Genomic DNA, 15,026 nt, shown 5'->3' with positions numbered 1-15,026 from the left:
GTGCCGCTTCCACCGCACGTCGGTGTCGTGTGGATCTTCTGAGCGACATTTATTACGTAGTATCACAAAGTGAACGTTACCTATCGTATGATTTATATTCACAGCACAGGGAATACATTATAAAATATGCATATTATTTCGAAATATCCTAATAGGCGTACTCTATCATATTATAAATCATACACCTATGCTACCAGGATTCTGCTTCTTATACAAAAATTTCGAAGATTTTCGAATGGATAGTGCGGAGGGTACTCCGATATCTGAATAGAGTATAAGATCCTTGCCTGGTTAAAATATTATCGTAATTGATACTCAGTACCGAGTAAAAGATTAATGTGCTCTGGTCGTGGATGCACAAAGGTTAAAGAAATGAAGAGTGTTATGAAAATACAATCGTTTGATTGCACAGGTCTGCAAAATAAAACAAGTTGTCTTTATTGAGTATGCGGCATATGTATTCGAATTTAGTTTTTACCGCTGAAAAGTAATCTAAAGTCAAAATTGGCGTCAAATGGCAAAAAATTAAAAAAGACCTTAAAAAACAACAAAGTCTCCGATCTAGCATTTTTCTGTATAATAAAAAAATGTATAATTTCTATCGTTTCCTGACCCTTTTTACCTCAAAGCACTATTGAGTTTCAATTAAATAAGTAGCATGTAGGGTAAGTTATTGTGATCGTCCAAAAATTGAAATTGAAAATTTTTCATATTTTCACGCTGTGAAGGTTTCTGAACATTTTGGCATACCTTAGAAAAAAATGGATGTATGTATGTGATTGTATGTCTGGATACAATTTTTCGTCCACGTTTTCGAGCGCACGGATCATCCAATTTGAATGATCCAAAAATCATTCAATTCGTAATGATGGGAGATTTTTATTATTATTATTAATTTTTTTCGACGATTTTTATTATTTTTTTGACGGTAGATACCATAGTCTTCTAGATCATACTAAAATATTACGGCTCTACGACAACTGGTTTAGCTTTAAAAATTCGTCAAAGATTGCAAAAATTGGTATCGTTTTTTGGCATTTGCCGAAATGAGATCTTTCATCGACGTTTTCTCAAAAATGCGTGAACCGATTTCAGCAATTTAAAAACCATTTGATGTATCTCGATAAGGACTATCGTTTGTAAATTTTGTGCGACGATCTGTCAAGCCGTTTCGTTGTAATTTGAAAAAAAGTGTTAAACTTTTCGTCCACATTTAAGCTAATACTACCGAATCGATTTTGAAAAATCAAAAACTGTTCGAAAGATATTAGTTGGGAATGATACTGATTAGTTTTAGGTGAAAATCTACCGAGCAGTTTTCTTGTAATTAACTGTTGAAAAAAAATTGAGCCAATTTTTATGAAACTTTTTTTGATGATATATATCATGGTCTTATACGAGTTATTGAAATATTGCGGCCTTACGACAAGTAGTTTAATTTTAAAAATTCATCACAGTTTGAGAATATTATTAGTTTTTTTGACGTTTGTTAAAATTAAAATTGGACGATTTTACTTGGTATAACGTTAGAGTACTTGGTTTTAATAAACATATCAAGCCATTAAAGTCCTATGGGAACTGGTTCAATTATAACAATTGCTGATTTCTGAAAATTCACTTTTAGTAAATACTCCGTGTCAAAGTGTTCGTTCATTTTCAATTATGTGTAATAAATCCACTCGGAATACTTTTAATCAATCATAAATTGATTTAGTTTTGATTGATTAGGTCGATTAATTACACATATCGGAAAGTTCATGTAACTTGCCTCAAGGCAAAATACCAAACCAACTAGTTTTCTTTCTTTTCAACCCTTTATTTCTTTATTCCGTATTTAAACATATTCGCTTGATAAGATCAAAATATTACACATAAATCCACTTTCAATCTGTAAATGGTTAAACATCTCTCGTCCCACGATTTTAAAATATCTCTCTTTGACAGATTTTCAATTGTCTAGAACGATTGCGTTTAATGGTTATTTTCATAGTTGAATATTATTCAACAGATAAATTGAATGTCTTGCGGTGCTTCATTCTAGATCAGTAGCTCTTTGTCTGAACGTTTTACAAGGTAGTCAGTCCTTTTGTACCGAGCTATTGCTTTATTAACCTATTTCAGTCATGGACGTAGGAACATTACACGTAAACAGACACACATATACACATACACACACGCTTATATATATATATATATATATATATATATATATACGGAAGAGCGTGGTTTAAAGATCCGTGGGTAAAAAGATCCACCACCGTTATCTCAAAAACCTTTTTACCCAACCCACAAAGAAACTGTTTTACATAACATATATAAAAAATTAACAATACATATCATAAAACAATTAAATAAACATATACTTAAAAATTATATTAAGGACTCTCAAACTAAGCCACTATGCTCGCAACCACAAGTACTAACAACGTAAGAATAGAAAACAAATTGAGTATAGTAAAGAAGCTTTACTACAAAATTTATTATAATTTGGTGCTTTATATAAGTGTATGTCATTATTTGTTTATTGATAATATTTTCTTTTATTTCAGTTGATATTGGATATCAATGGACAAGTGGCGCTGTTCAGGGATCTCCTCATCCACATCGGTCAAAGTCGAGATTGTCCAGAACTACGTGAGCGCATAAGAAAATTGCGCAGGAATTGTGTGGAGGCCTGCCAGAGCACAAGCCAAATTATTTTGCCTCAACTTAAAAGGTTAGTCTAACAATATTAAACCAAAATTTATATCGTTCTATGTTTTTCGTGTCGAAATCTTTTCAAAAAGAAAATACGATTTAGTCGTGGACTCTTAGCGCCGGACAGTAAACATAATAATATTTTTTGTGAGAATTGACGTAATTTATTCTAATTACTTAATTTTGTTCTGTATGAATGCTAACGGTCACTACATACCCCCATTTTTCGTATTTCCTAGTCAAAGAATGAAAATCTTTTGATGAATGATCCATCTGAGAGCATCAGTGTGACCCAGCCAAAAGGGTGGATAATTAGTGACTTTTTTGCAATATCTAAGAATATTCGTCAAACACGAATGTGTTCAATGCTGGTTATTTTGTAATCCGGTACTAGGTGTCAAATTGTAAAATCATATTTTTTGTTACCAAAGTTTGATTGATAGTATTAATTATTTTTAGCAAAGATTGTGTTTTTTTAATAATTGAGTTTGATTTCTAATTTTGTTATCTAACATGTCATAATTTGATAAACATTTCGTAAAATATCCAGCACTCCGGGACTTCCCCCTATTTTACAATAATATTTACCTCAAGTTTCTTCAGTATCAGTTCTTGAAAATATAGAATAAAAATATATTTTCAAAAAAATATAAAATCTTAGGGGAGACTGGGTACAGTTGTGCCACTTTTTTATCAGCTATAATTTTATTAATTTTATTTAACAGTTAGACAGTTAAACCTTCAACACGATGGTTTAATTATAAAATCAAATCCTACAAGAGAAGGTAAAGTTATTATTAGAATAAATGGAAAAATAACTTTTTTTGACATTTTAAATCAATACGACTATGTTCCAAATCACATACTGAATTTTTCTCCTTTTGGACACTATGTCGAATCAGTATAGTTTAGCTGTTGGCGACTGTCACTACCGTATCTTGGCACAACCGTACCCGGCTTCCCCTATATACATTGCAAAAACCAACTAGAAGTTTTTCGAATCAGGTTGCATTTTAACTCATCATATATTTTTCACTCTTCCAACAGAATATCTCATTATATAAAAGAGTCATTTTGTTTTCTAAAATATCTAAGAGGCAGTAAATTTTTAACGAAATTATGTTCTACGCTAAAAATTAATATTCACAATTAGAATTTTAAATTCAGAAATATCACAAAAACTTTGAATTTTGAAAAGTTTGCAAAAATATTATATAATAACTATTACCATATATACGTTTTCACTTTTACTGTTTCAATTTTATTATGTATTGTGAATATTGAAAGTTTTTACGATAACCGAATAACTTTTTTTTCTATTACTAAGTTTTTGTACCCGGGGTTAGATCCAATAGCAGAAGATACGTTACATATTGAATAATAAAAGTAACTATTTTGGTCGCATGAGAAAATGGATATTGCGATCGTTTCGCATCCCGTGCCTTCATGAATAAGCATGAAAAGCCCTTGTTTTGAACGAATACGGTACATACATATGTATTTTCGAAACTATATTTAAATATAATAAACCTGAAATCATATTCTATGAAAATCCACTAACTTTTCTTCCGTCTTTTCCGTGGCATCTGAAATCTATCATTCTATTGTGCATCATCTAAACTTACAACTTATTTATTGATGTTTTACATATTTCGGGTAGAATTTGTACGGATATCTATTCATTATGATATATCATGATTCTTATGTATGACATTTATAATAAAATAACTACAATTAAGAAAAATAAGTGTAGAAAATATAATAACAATAAAATTTAAAAAATTTGATAGCTTTAACTCACAATTAATAATTATTAATATGTCAAAAATAAAAAAAGAGAGATATCTCATAGGAGATAATCTCTTAAATGCATTAACACCAACATCATATTGTCTTAAAAAATGTATATTATTTTGATTGACAATAAAATTATGCAAAAAAAAATTGCCAAATTGTTATAAAAGTGTTAATTTCAACAAAAAACAGTTTACATTAATCTCGTAACTCTAAACGTAAGCAACTTTTCAAAAGACTTATAATAAATGGTCAAAATTTTATATTTTGTTTTTTTTTTAAATTTAGAAAAATTGATAATGAAAGTATTAACTTTTTGTAGGGTAAGTTATAATAATAGCAAGAAATCGATAATGAAAATGTTTACATATCTTTACTTCTCAAAGGTTTCTGAATATTTTACATACCTTAGAAAAATGGATGGATGTCTTGCAGCGCGAATGCTTCAAAAGAAGTGGTATTTTCAAATAAAAGCTTTAAAGTTTTCGATTTTCGGTACGGAAAGTTCCAAAAATTTGTTTTAAGACAAGAGGCCATGCACCACTAACTTTAAAGTGTTATTCATACATTAGAAATCGTTATTTTCTACTAAAAAACTATAATTTTTTTAAGAAACCGATTTTCAAAAATCTACACAACCCTAGTTAATATTTATGAGATAACATTTAAGACTAAAATAAAAAAATCCATTCTTGAAAATTTTCATTTTTTGAAGTAACATCGATTCTCAAAATTCCTGAAAAAAAATAAAATTATTTAGTATAAAAAAAGTTTTGCATTAAATCGCAATACTTTCAATTAAACTTAATTTTATCTTGAAATCTATAATTTGTGTAACGGAAACCCTCCAGCATTTTCCTGTAATATAATTTACTGCTATTCTTCGCAATGCGTACTTGCTCTATATATAGGTAAAAGGTATATATACTCTCTATAACTTTGAATTCATGAATACTAAATCTTTCTGCTGTTAATTTTATAAAATGATCCGTTTAACACTTTAGGACGAGTTGAGTGAAGACATAGCATTAAGGGTCATTATCATATAATTAAAAATCTGCAACGTTCGTCAGTATTCATTAGCGCTGAGAATCGTTAGCGAATGTTTTCGGTACATCAGCCGATCCGGCGCAACATGAATATATTTAGAAAATGCAATACCGATAAAAAAAATTCATTGGCGGTATTTTGGTATTTTTGTATTTAAAACCTGTAATACCGGTATTAATATTATTTTTAAAAAAGGTGAACAAATTCGAAAGTTACTTGTACAAATATAAAAAATTAACATGAAAAATATAAAAAAAGAGTGCGCGTAAGGTTCACACGCGATTGAAGTAAAACTTATTTGCTACAGTACAATATGGCGTTTAAGTAAAAATAAATACATCATGTAACAATTTTGAATCATGTTTATTAGTAATATGGTAACACTCGTGATGCACACATTTATTAAGGTCAACCATTATACACATTTATATAATGATAAATTATAAATTATATCTTTATAATAACATTAAAAATATGTGTAATATTTATTAACAATAATGTGAATTATTGAATCCAGAGCGAATGACGAACAGTTCGGGCGTAACGGAGTTCCATTGCATTTGAACGGATTTACACCCTAGTCGCGCCTAAAGAAGTTTTACTTCAATAAAAAATTTTAGCACAAAATCATAATAACACTCAGAAACCTATTTATGACCTATTCATTTTTCAAAATTATATCCCACTGGTACACCAAAAGTACAAGGCGTCTCCACCGTACTTTGGCTGAATTTTAATGAACTGTACATATATGTTTTTTAAGTTATACAATGTATTTAATTGTATATATATATATATATATATATATATATATATATATAACATGCAATTAAATACATTTATATATATATATATATATATGCATATAAATTTATGATATAAACGTGCCTTTTACAATATATAACAACATAAAGAAGCATAGCGTCGAAATTTGTCGAATAAAACATATAACCAAATTGATGCACATATGAATAAAAAATTGCATTCTAATAAAATTGTTATTCATTAAATAATTAAAATAAAATACATAATGAATTGTAAGTAACACATTTGAGTTACCATTATGTAAATAAACTAAAGAAATTTTGACATTTTGACATATTTATCTCTTTGGATAAATAAGTCATAAAATATCCTAGCAAACTATAATTTTATATTTGTAAAACCACCCATAAACTATAAAGTTTAAATACAAAATATGTCAAAAAAATTTATATAAATCCAATTTAATTAACTCATCATCCGTATCGAGTATATTGACTACTTTTCACCAAAATCAATTGTATGAGTAAGAAAGACCAAAATCTCATTAAACATCATATTACATTATTATAATAAATTGTATTGTCTGTATTTTATGTATTAAATAAGCATAATTTGTCTGCCTTCGTCTAAAACTAATCAGCACATCTCCCTATTAATAGGAATCGATTTTTTTTAACCATTCAAATCGGTTGAAAAATGTGAAAAATTGCAGGCACACAAAACACACTCACACACACATCCATTTTTTCTGAAGTATGGCAAAATGTTCAAAAACCTTTGAAACGTGATGATATACACAATGTCACTTTAAAATTTTAATATAAGAGGAAATAAACATTATTATTTATTAATCCGATTCTATTTATTTAGACAAGATATGAAGCCTTTTGGAAAGCAATAAATAAATATTCAGACAAAGTATTTTGACATTTGTTTATACAATAGACCACGTAAAGATATCTCTGTTTAAGCGATTGTGGAATTTAAAGATATTTTTTTCGAGAAAATTATACTCGAGTGTAATATGCATCAACTAATGCTTATGTAAAAATACCGAAAATATTGGTATTAATAGCGCCGAAAAATTAGACAATATACCGGTTTTCTGGTATACCGGTATTGCTTTCCATATATAATATGCCACCGTAATATCTTTAATGAATGATTCAGCGGTGCTGCGCGCTTAAGCCGGATCAGTTGCATGCGTGCGTTAATTAGATTACCTTTGAATAAAATTTTAAAGCAGTTCGCCGTCCATTCCTGCCGGTTATTAATTTTTAATCTTCCGACTTCCAATACTCGACGCTACTGCATCGAATTGCATCGTGCCGGCCGTCAGATAATCCGATCACCATCCTAATGGACTATATTGATCGATTAATTGATAAATTAAATAGTAATTTCATTCATTTAGGCAGCATGCTGAAATATATATGCTCCTGATTTATATTAAATTAATTGGAGAAACACGTTGCATATTATATTACATTATTATGCTTCGATAGAAGTTTCACATATTTATAAATTTTGTTATTAGAATAGTTTTTTGTGCTTTGCTATATTCTTTGATTTTATATAATTATATCGATATTCCATATACAATCTCGAACTAAAATATAACGAAGGCGGCGTATAAAGGTCCAATTAAACTTTTAGTATCTATAATGTATAAACCAAATAAACTACATCATAACACAAAACATGTATTGAACAAACAACTGTCGAGCAATGTTCAGTAAAATTTTCAGTTAATTCCTAATTCTAGAAATGTGTTTTTTACTATATTTTTTAAATTTTCTATCTGCTCTTTATCATTCCTTAGACAGGGAAAAAAGGACACCCAGCTGGCAAACTGACCCAATGTTTCATTTTTAAGTTTAAGAGAATTTCACGAAGTAATAGCTATATTATTATTCAATGAGTAATACAAATTTTATGTGAACATTTTTAGAAAGATCACACTGTGTGGTATTTTGTCAGATTTATTTTTTTTTTCAGTTAATTTTTTTTATTTATTATTTTCTTATGCTTGACACCTTTGCAAGGTAAAGGTTCAGTATGCTCTTTTTACTCCACTCACATGTAAGCTTTTATAAATGTTATATAAAAAAACTTTTGAATCTTACTTAAAATTAACAACACATCATATAAAATATAATTAAATAACCTATACTCAAATCAATATTATTAATTATATTTAGGTATCATATACTAAATAACAGAGCTCAAAATAAAAAAAACTAACAACGAAAGAAAATACTTTTGCTATGGATTTTCAAACATTTCCATTAATTTCCTAATGCCGACGTCGTAAGAATTAAGGCGATGCCTAATTAAACTTTTTTTTGTCATTTACTTTAAAATAGTATGAAAAATTCTATACTTGTTTTTAAGATAATGGTGGTCAGCTTCTAAACCCTTCTCTACTCTACAATTATGCGATCTAAATATCGATTTTTTTCATGTGTATCTACTAGAACTACAAAGTAAGAAGACGTACTCAGATTATTAAATTAGGCAAGTATCTTTAAAAAAATATTTTTCTGTAATTGATATTTATTGCAAACTTTTATATTTTTTTTTATATATTTGAATCTTTTGGAGCCTGTATATTTCTCTCAAGGCAACTTGCATAAAATTTTTAATATATGAAAATAATTAAGTTGATAAATAAAAATTAAGATTTAGCAAAATATTTTTGAATTTTCAAAATATTTTCATCTGTTTCACCAAATTCGATCAAGTAATTTTTATTTACACTAATCAGTGCTAACAAGAATTGCAAGCTACTAAATTGATTTAGAATTTTCCGACTTAGAGAAAAACAAAATTGACTATTAATCACATAGGAATGGTTCAAGTAATAGTTGCGAGAAACTAATCAAAAAAGCCATGTACAATTTACTGAAGCAGAAATTGCGTTCTTATAGTTGCGTTCTGATTTCCTATTAATATTTTGAAGTAATAAGGAAACATCGCATCCCAGCAATAAACCTATTAAAACTTTGTCATTAAAGTTTGCGTTAGACTTTTTAACTTCTCGAAGTCATGTTTTCTCGACGTTTCAAGCTTTTCTGAATCGAATCCAAATTTGGAAAAAGTATATGTGTGTGTGTGAGTCGATTTTTGACCTTTCGTCGATGATTTCTATAATATCGCTAAACCGATTTTAAAAAGTTTATAAGTCTTGCGCGACGATCGAAATTCATTTTGATGAAACATTCTATTTTGATGGGTATCATGGGCCTAAAGAACATACTAAAAATTTACGGTCCTACGGCAAGTAGTTTAATTGTAAAAATTCATAAAAGTTTGAAGAAATATTATAGTCAAAATTTATGTAAAAAGTTGCTTTTATGATGTGATAAGTCAATAATTGCCAAATCATTAAAATGTGTAATAATAAACTACAATTTTAGGACATATAAGGACGTACCTGTGCAATATAAATATTATATCTACATATTATTTTTTAAATATGTTTGAGAAAATTAATGTTAAGATTTAATTGAAAGCGAAAACTTTATCTAACTAAACTTCAATTTCTCAATTCTCAATTGTTAGACTTAATCAGGTTGATTAAGTCAATTATTACACATTTCGGGAAGTTCATGCAACTCGCGTTAGACAAAATGCCATTTTCAACTAGTTATCTATATAATAATAACTATCATATCACTAAGTTTTGTAATATATAATCGTTTTCTAATAAATATAATGCTAAAAATTAATATAAAATAATTAGTTCCTTATGCAAAATAAGCGTGTACCTTTAGCACATGCATACAGGTATCATATTATGCAACTCTTGTTAACGATTATAAATGCTCGTAATATTTGTGTTTAACTATATAAGGATTATTTAACGGATATAGGAATAGAGACTACTTCATTATGTTTGGTGTTACTCATCTATTTATAATCTATACAAATCTTTTATGGTTTATGCTATAACAAATTATTATATCTACAGTAGTTTGATGAAAATGAATTTACCGAATTCTATTGCATGTATGTACATATAGTCTAGACAAGACTTTAAGATTCTAATCCGGATTTAACAATAAGTCACAAGAAATCAGTGCTGGCGCAGATACTCAACGTGTGGAGGAAAATTACTAAAGCTCGAAATAGTTTTATTAATAAATTAAAGTTATATGTAATAAGTTTACTTATAATTAAAACGATGCAATACAAATGTGAAATGGAACTCTAAAAATTAATCAGAATGATTTCAGACAAATATTTTTTGACCGGTTTGTGGACTTTTTGCGTTTGAATGACTGTCACTGAAACTTATAAATTTGAGTTATTATTTATACGAAGAACATAATTTTTTTTCTACGGCAGTTTAAAAATTAAGTAAAGTATGAATCGAAATTTAACCCTGAGGGCATTTACTGTATTGACTAAAAAAATCAATTTTCTGAAAATACATAGTTCACTAGTGAAACAATTTTATGTACTTCTTTTATTTTGATATTACTACTTCATGTCATATACGATATTCTGTGAGCTTGATTTATGTAGGCTTAAAAAACTGTTATATTATCATTTATTTACATATCATCGGAAAATGTAAGTATGAAGTGAGAAAATCACTGAATATAATATAAACTTCCAAACTAAAAAATAATCAACTCATAAACTGTTTTGATTTTATTGAACCGAATTAGCATTTTATTTGAGATTAAATTCTTAATCAAAATTTTTTTATATATATATATATATACATATATATATATATATATATGTATGTATATATATAAATATATACAGGATGTCTTAGAACTCAACGTCAAGCCAAAACGGGATGATAGTATTGATCCTTAATATCACAAAAAAGTATGTGTATGAAAGTGAAAATTATGAGCTTTTAAGAGCAACCTAGAACTTTAGTGAAATTATGACATTTTTTTTGTTATTGTTGTAATTTTTTTTAATTTTGTTCATTTAAACTTTGGATCTGTAACCGTAAATAACATTTCACCACCAACAAGACCATAGTCAAAAATAATGGCACAATTGCCCCAAGTTTTCTACAATTAAGACTATTTGTCAAAATATGAATTTAAAATTTTAATAAAATGTACTACAGTGTGTTAGCAAGTTTCGTCAAAAATTGGCGCATTTAATCACGATTATAAGAAGGTAAAATATTTGATAGTTTTTTAATAAAAAAAATATAAACCAAAAGTGTGAATAATATATTTCTATTCAGAATATAAACAAATAAATCGATATTGTAAAGTAAATTAATAGATTCGGTATATAAAGAATTATCAAACTGGATTTTTTTCTGAATTGATAAGAAGTAAATAACAAGAGTTATTTACCTGCGTGTCAATATGATTACATATTAATGACTGTACAAAAATTAAGTACCTTATTAAGTTTGAAAAATGTAGGTATCATCGAAATTTTCAACTAGTTTGTCAAATAGAGTAAGTGAATAAGTTTAATTATAACTCGTGCAAAGGCGTGAATAATGTACAGACGTCCGAATACAGTAATTAGTTTTTTTCGTCCTTCTTGGGAAAACGTTCTCTTAAAAAACTCTCTTTATATCTGAGTGCACGATATGAAAACTTTGGTACTCTATTTTCATTCAGAGACATTTGGCAAATACCAGAAATAAATAAATATGATGCAAATGTTAGATAAAATTTATTGTTTTATACGCTGCACCGAAATATTAAGGAACATTAAAATAAGCTTCAGGGAGAAAAGAATATTGTAACCTAAAAATTTAGATAATGGTGAAGGTATTGATAAACAATTTACAATTGTGTATTTTACAACATTTTCCAGGATTTATATTAAAAATATTTATATGTGTGGTTATGCTTAGTACATGTATAATTAATAATTTTGATGATGATTTATTCAGATATTGGGATGTGTTTTAAGCAAGATAGGTCTATTTATTCCAAAACTACAAAAATAATTTTTTTTTTGCTTACTAAAAAATAAGCCACACAGCACTAACTTCATTAACTTCCTCTTTAGGGTTAAGTTATAGTAATCGCAAAAAATTCGAAAATGAAACTTTTTATATATTTTTACGTTTCAAAACCTTTTGAATAATTTGGCATAAGCATAGATCTTGAAAACAGCTACGCAGCGCGATTGCTTTAAATCTAATTTTTCAAAAAAAATTAAAATACAAAAAAAAATCAAATCAAAACAATTTTTTCAAAAAAGTCCAATTATTTTATAATTTTCAAAATTCTTGAAAATCTGATTTTTTCAAAGTTTTCAAAATTCATAGCTTTCAAAAATTTAAATTCAAATATCTGTCCAGGAAGTTCCAGCAATTTGCTAGACACCACTAGTTTTACATCGTGTTTTGTTGGTCTCTATTTATGGAGGCCGTTGAGCAATCTATTTGGGAATCAGTGTGATAAATCCTTGCAGATATTGCTAGCTTTGTGTTTGTTCTGAAGCAGATGTTGTACCGAAGAAGTTGTCGAGTGAATACTCCACTTCCACTCGTAGTAGAGACGGTTTCGTAAATATTTGATACACGGTCTCTCATTTGCTTCGCGCTTGCATATATTAGATTTAGCTTTGTAAGGGAGTTTGGCTATCGTAATAGTACAGTACGGAACTGATTATCTCTATATTTCATTTTCTGTATAAACTGAATGGGGTAATAAACAGTTTTTTTACTTAGAATATACAAAACGAAGAACACTTCATTCCAAAACTAGTTGTGCATGACATTGTGCCCTATGGCAAGTTGCTGAAACTTTTCGTAAAGAAAATTAAAACTTTTAAAAGCTTTAAAAGTTTTTGAAAACTTTGAAAAAATGAGATTTTTGACAATTTTGAAAATTTTGATATTTTTTTGTTTTTAATTTTGAAATTTTATGAAGATTTTGAACGTTTTTTCGAAGCTTTTTAGAGCAGAAATAACGAAGCGCGTAAGCGCCGCATCGCGATCTAACGAATATACATTGGTACGAAACCCATAGAAAAACTAGTTGGGTGTATGGCATCGTGTCTTAAGGCAAATTGCTGCAACTTCCCGTACCGTAACGAAATGTTCAAGGAATACTGAATGTTTTGAAATAGATTATTATTAATATTGTAACATTGTCTAATATTTATAAGAATTATATAAACTGAATTGCAAAGTTGAAATTATTTGTTCAAAGTATATTCGAACTTTAGTCAGAATTAAAAATAAAATCTGAATTATTTTCGATCTACAAAAAAATTTTTTTTGAAAAAAAAATTGAAAAAAAAAGTTGAAACAAAAAATTTTGTTTCAAAAATCAATTATTTTGTTAAAACAAGCAGAAAGTTCTTTGAATCATTTAAATCGGACGCTTAGTTCTCTCAAAAACTGCAATTTTTTGCACATTTAGCTCCGTATCTTCGAAATGGCTGGGCTTGCTTTTGCCAAAATCGGGTAAACACTTCTTCCAATCATTACAAATTGAATGTTTTTTAGAACATTCAAAACGGATTCTCCGTTCTCTCAAAAACTTGATTTCTATTTTCTGCACTCTTTGCTCTTTATCTCCGTAACTGCTAGACCTGCATTTGCCAAAAACTAATCAGCTCATCTCCTTATCAATAGAAATCGAATGTTTTTTCAACCATACAAATCGGTTGATCCGTGCGCCATTTTTTCTGAGCTATGCCAAAATGTTCAGAAACCTTCAAAACGTGAAGAAATGTAAAAATTTTCAATTTTGATTTTCGGCCCATTACAATAACTTACCCTACGGGAAGTTAATAAACAAAATTTGTACTTAGTTTTATAAACTCTATAAAATATCTGATAGTTTGATGTGCATATGTCTAATGATCATTTTAAACCGTTAAATGACATTTTTTTACTTTTTTTCACTCGATCTCCGAAACCGCTAGACCTGCCTTCATAACAATTCGATCAGTTCTTCATTTCGTCAATACAAATAAAATGTCATTTGAATCATTCAAATCGAACGCTCCGTTATCACTGAAACTGATTACCTTTTTTGGCACTTTTTGCTTCGTATCTTAAAAACGGCTAGGCTTGCCTTTGCTAAAAACTAAACATAATATCTCCTCATAGAAACGAATGAATGTTTTCGAAATCGTCATTAAAAAATTATGTGCATATATACATACACTACACACATACTCATACACATACATTAATTTTCCTTAGGTATGCCAAAATGTCCAGAAGGTTTTAAAACGTAAGATATATATAAAATTTTATTTTCGATTTTTTGCAATTACTATAACTTACCGTAGTGAAGTTATACAATATATAATATCTTTTTCACTTATTCATTTACAAATATTGTATTGTAACTCTTTATTATTGATAGCATAATGTACGTAATTTGATATTGACATGGTACGTTGATTTCAAATATCGTGGACCCCCCCCCCCACTTTTATTTGTGGACCCCACATTTTTTTAGTTGACTTTAGTTGACCTTAGAAGTTGTCATAAACTCTTGGAAATTACATAGGACAACTTTAGGAATCACTGTTTTAGTTCATGAATACTATCAGTGCGCAAAGTTTTGTGAAAATAGTAAAAAAAATGTTGAAAAATTTCAACGATTAATTACGATGAATTATTGCGAATATGCTATTCGATCTTTACCAAAAACTGATCAGCACGATCATATATTTCGAAAACTTTTTGAATTCTCGAAATCGGTTTATGATTTTAACGCTGACGAAAAATGCTCCTTCTCTCCGTGAAGTTG

At 28.3% G+C, this 15,026-nt stretch overlaps 1 protein-coding gene across 1 annotated transcript in view; it reads left to right on the top strand.

Annotated features, from left to right (window-relative positions):
• Nucleotides 1–2,549: 2,549 nt before the first annotated feature.
• LOC113378250 overlaps nucleotides 2,550–15,026 on the top strand; it is a gene marked incomplete at its 5' end in the record, with an annotated part of 103,393 nt that continues 90,916 nt past the window's right edge. Inside the window, 1 exon segment of the mRNA XM_026618778.1 lies at nucleotides 2,550–2,716. Coding sequence (XP_026474563.1) covers nucleotides 2,550–2,716 — 167 coding nt within the window.

Source organism: Ctenocephalides felis, unplaced genomic scaffold (assembly GCF_003426905.1).
Source record: "Ctenocephalides felis isolate EL2017-DRISC unplaced genomic scaffold, ASM342690v1 CF-g0.4_SCAFFOLD_01886, whole genome shotgun sequence".
Taxonomy (NCBI): domain Eukaryota; kingdom Metazoa; phylum Arthropoda; class Insecta; order Siphonaptera; family Pulicidae; genus Ctenocephalides; species Ctenocephalides felis.
This window is presented reverse-complemented; position numbering and strand designations above follow the sequence as displayed.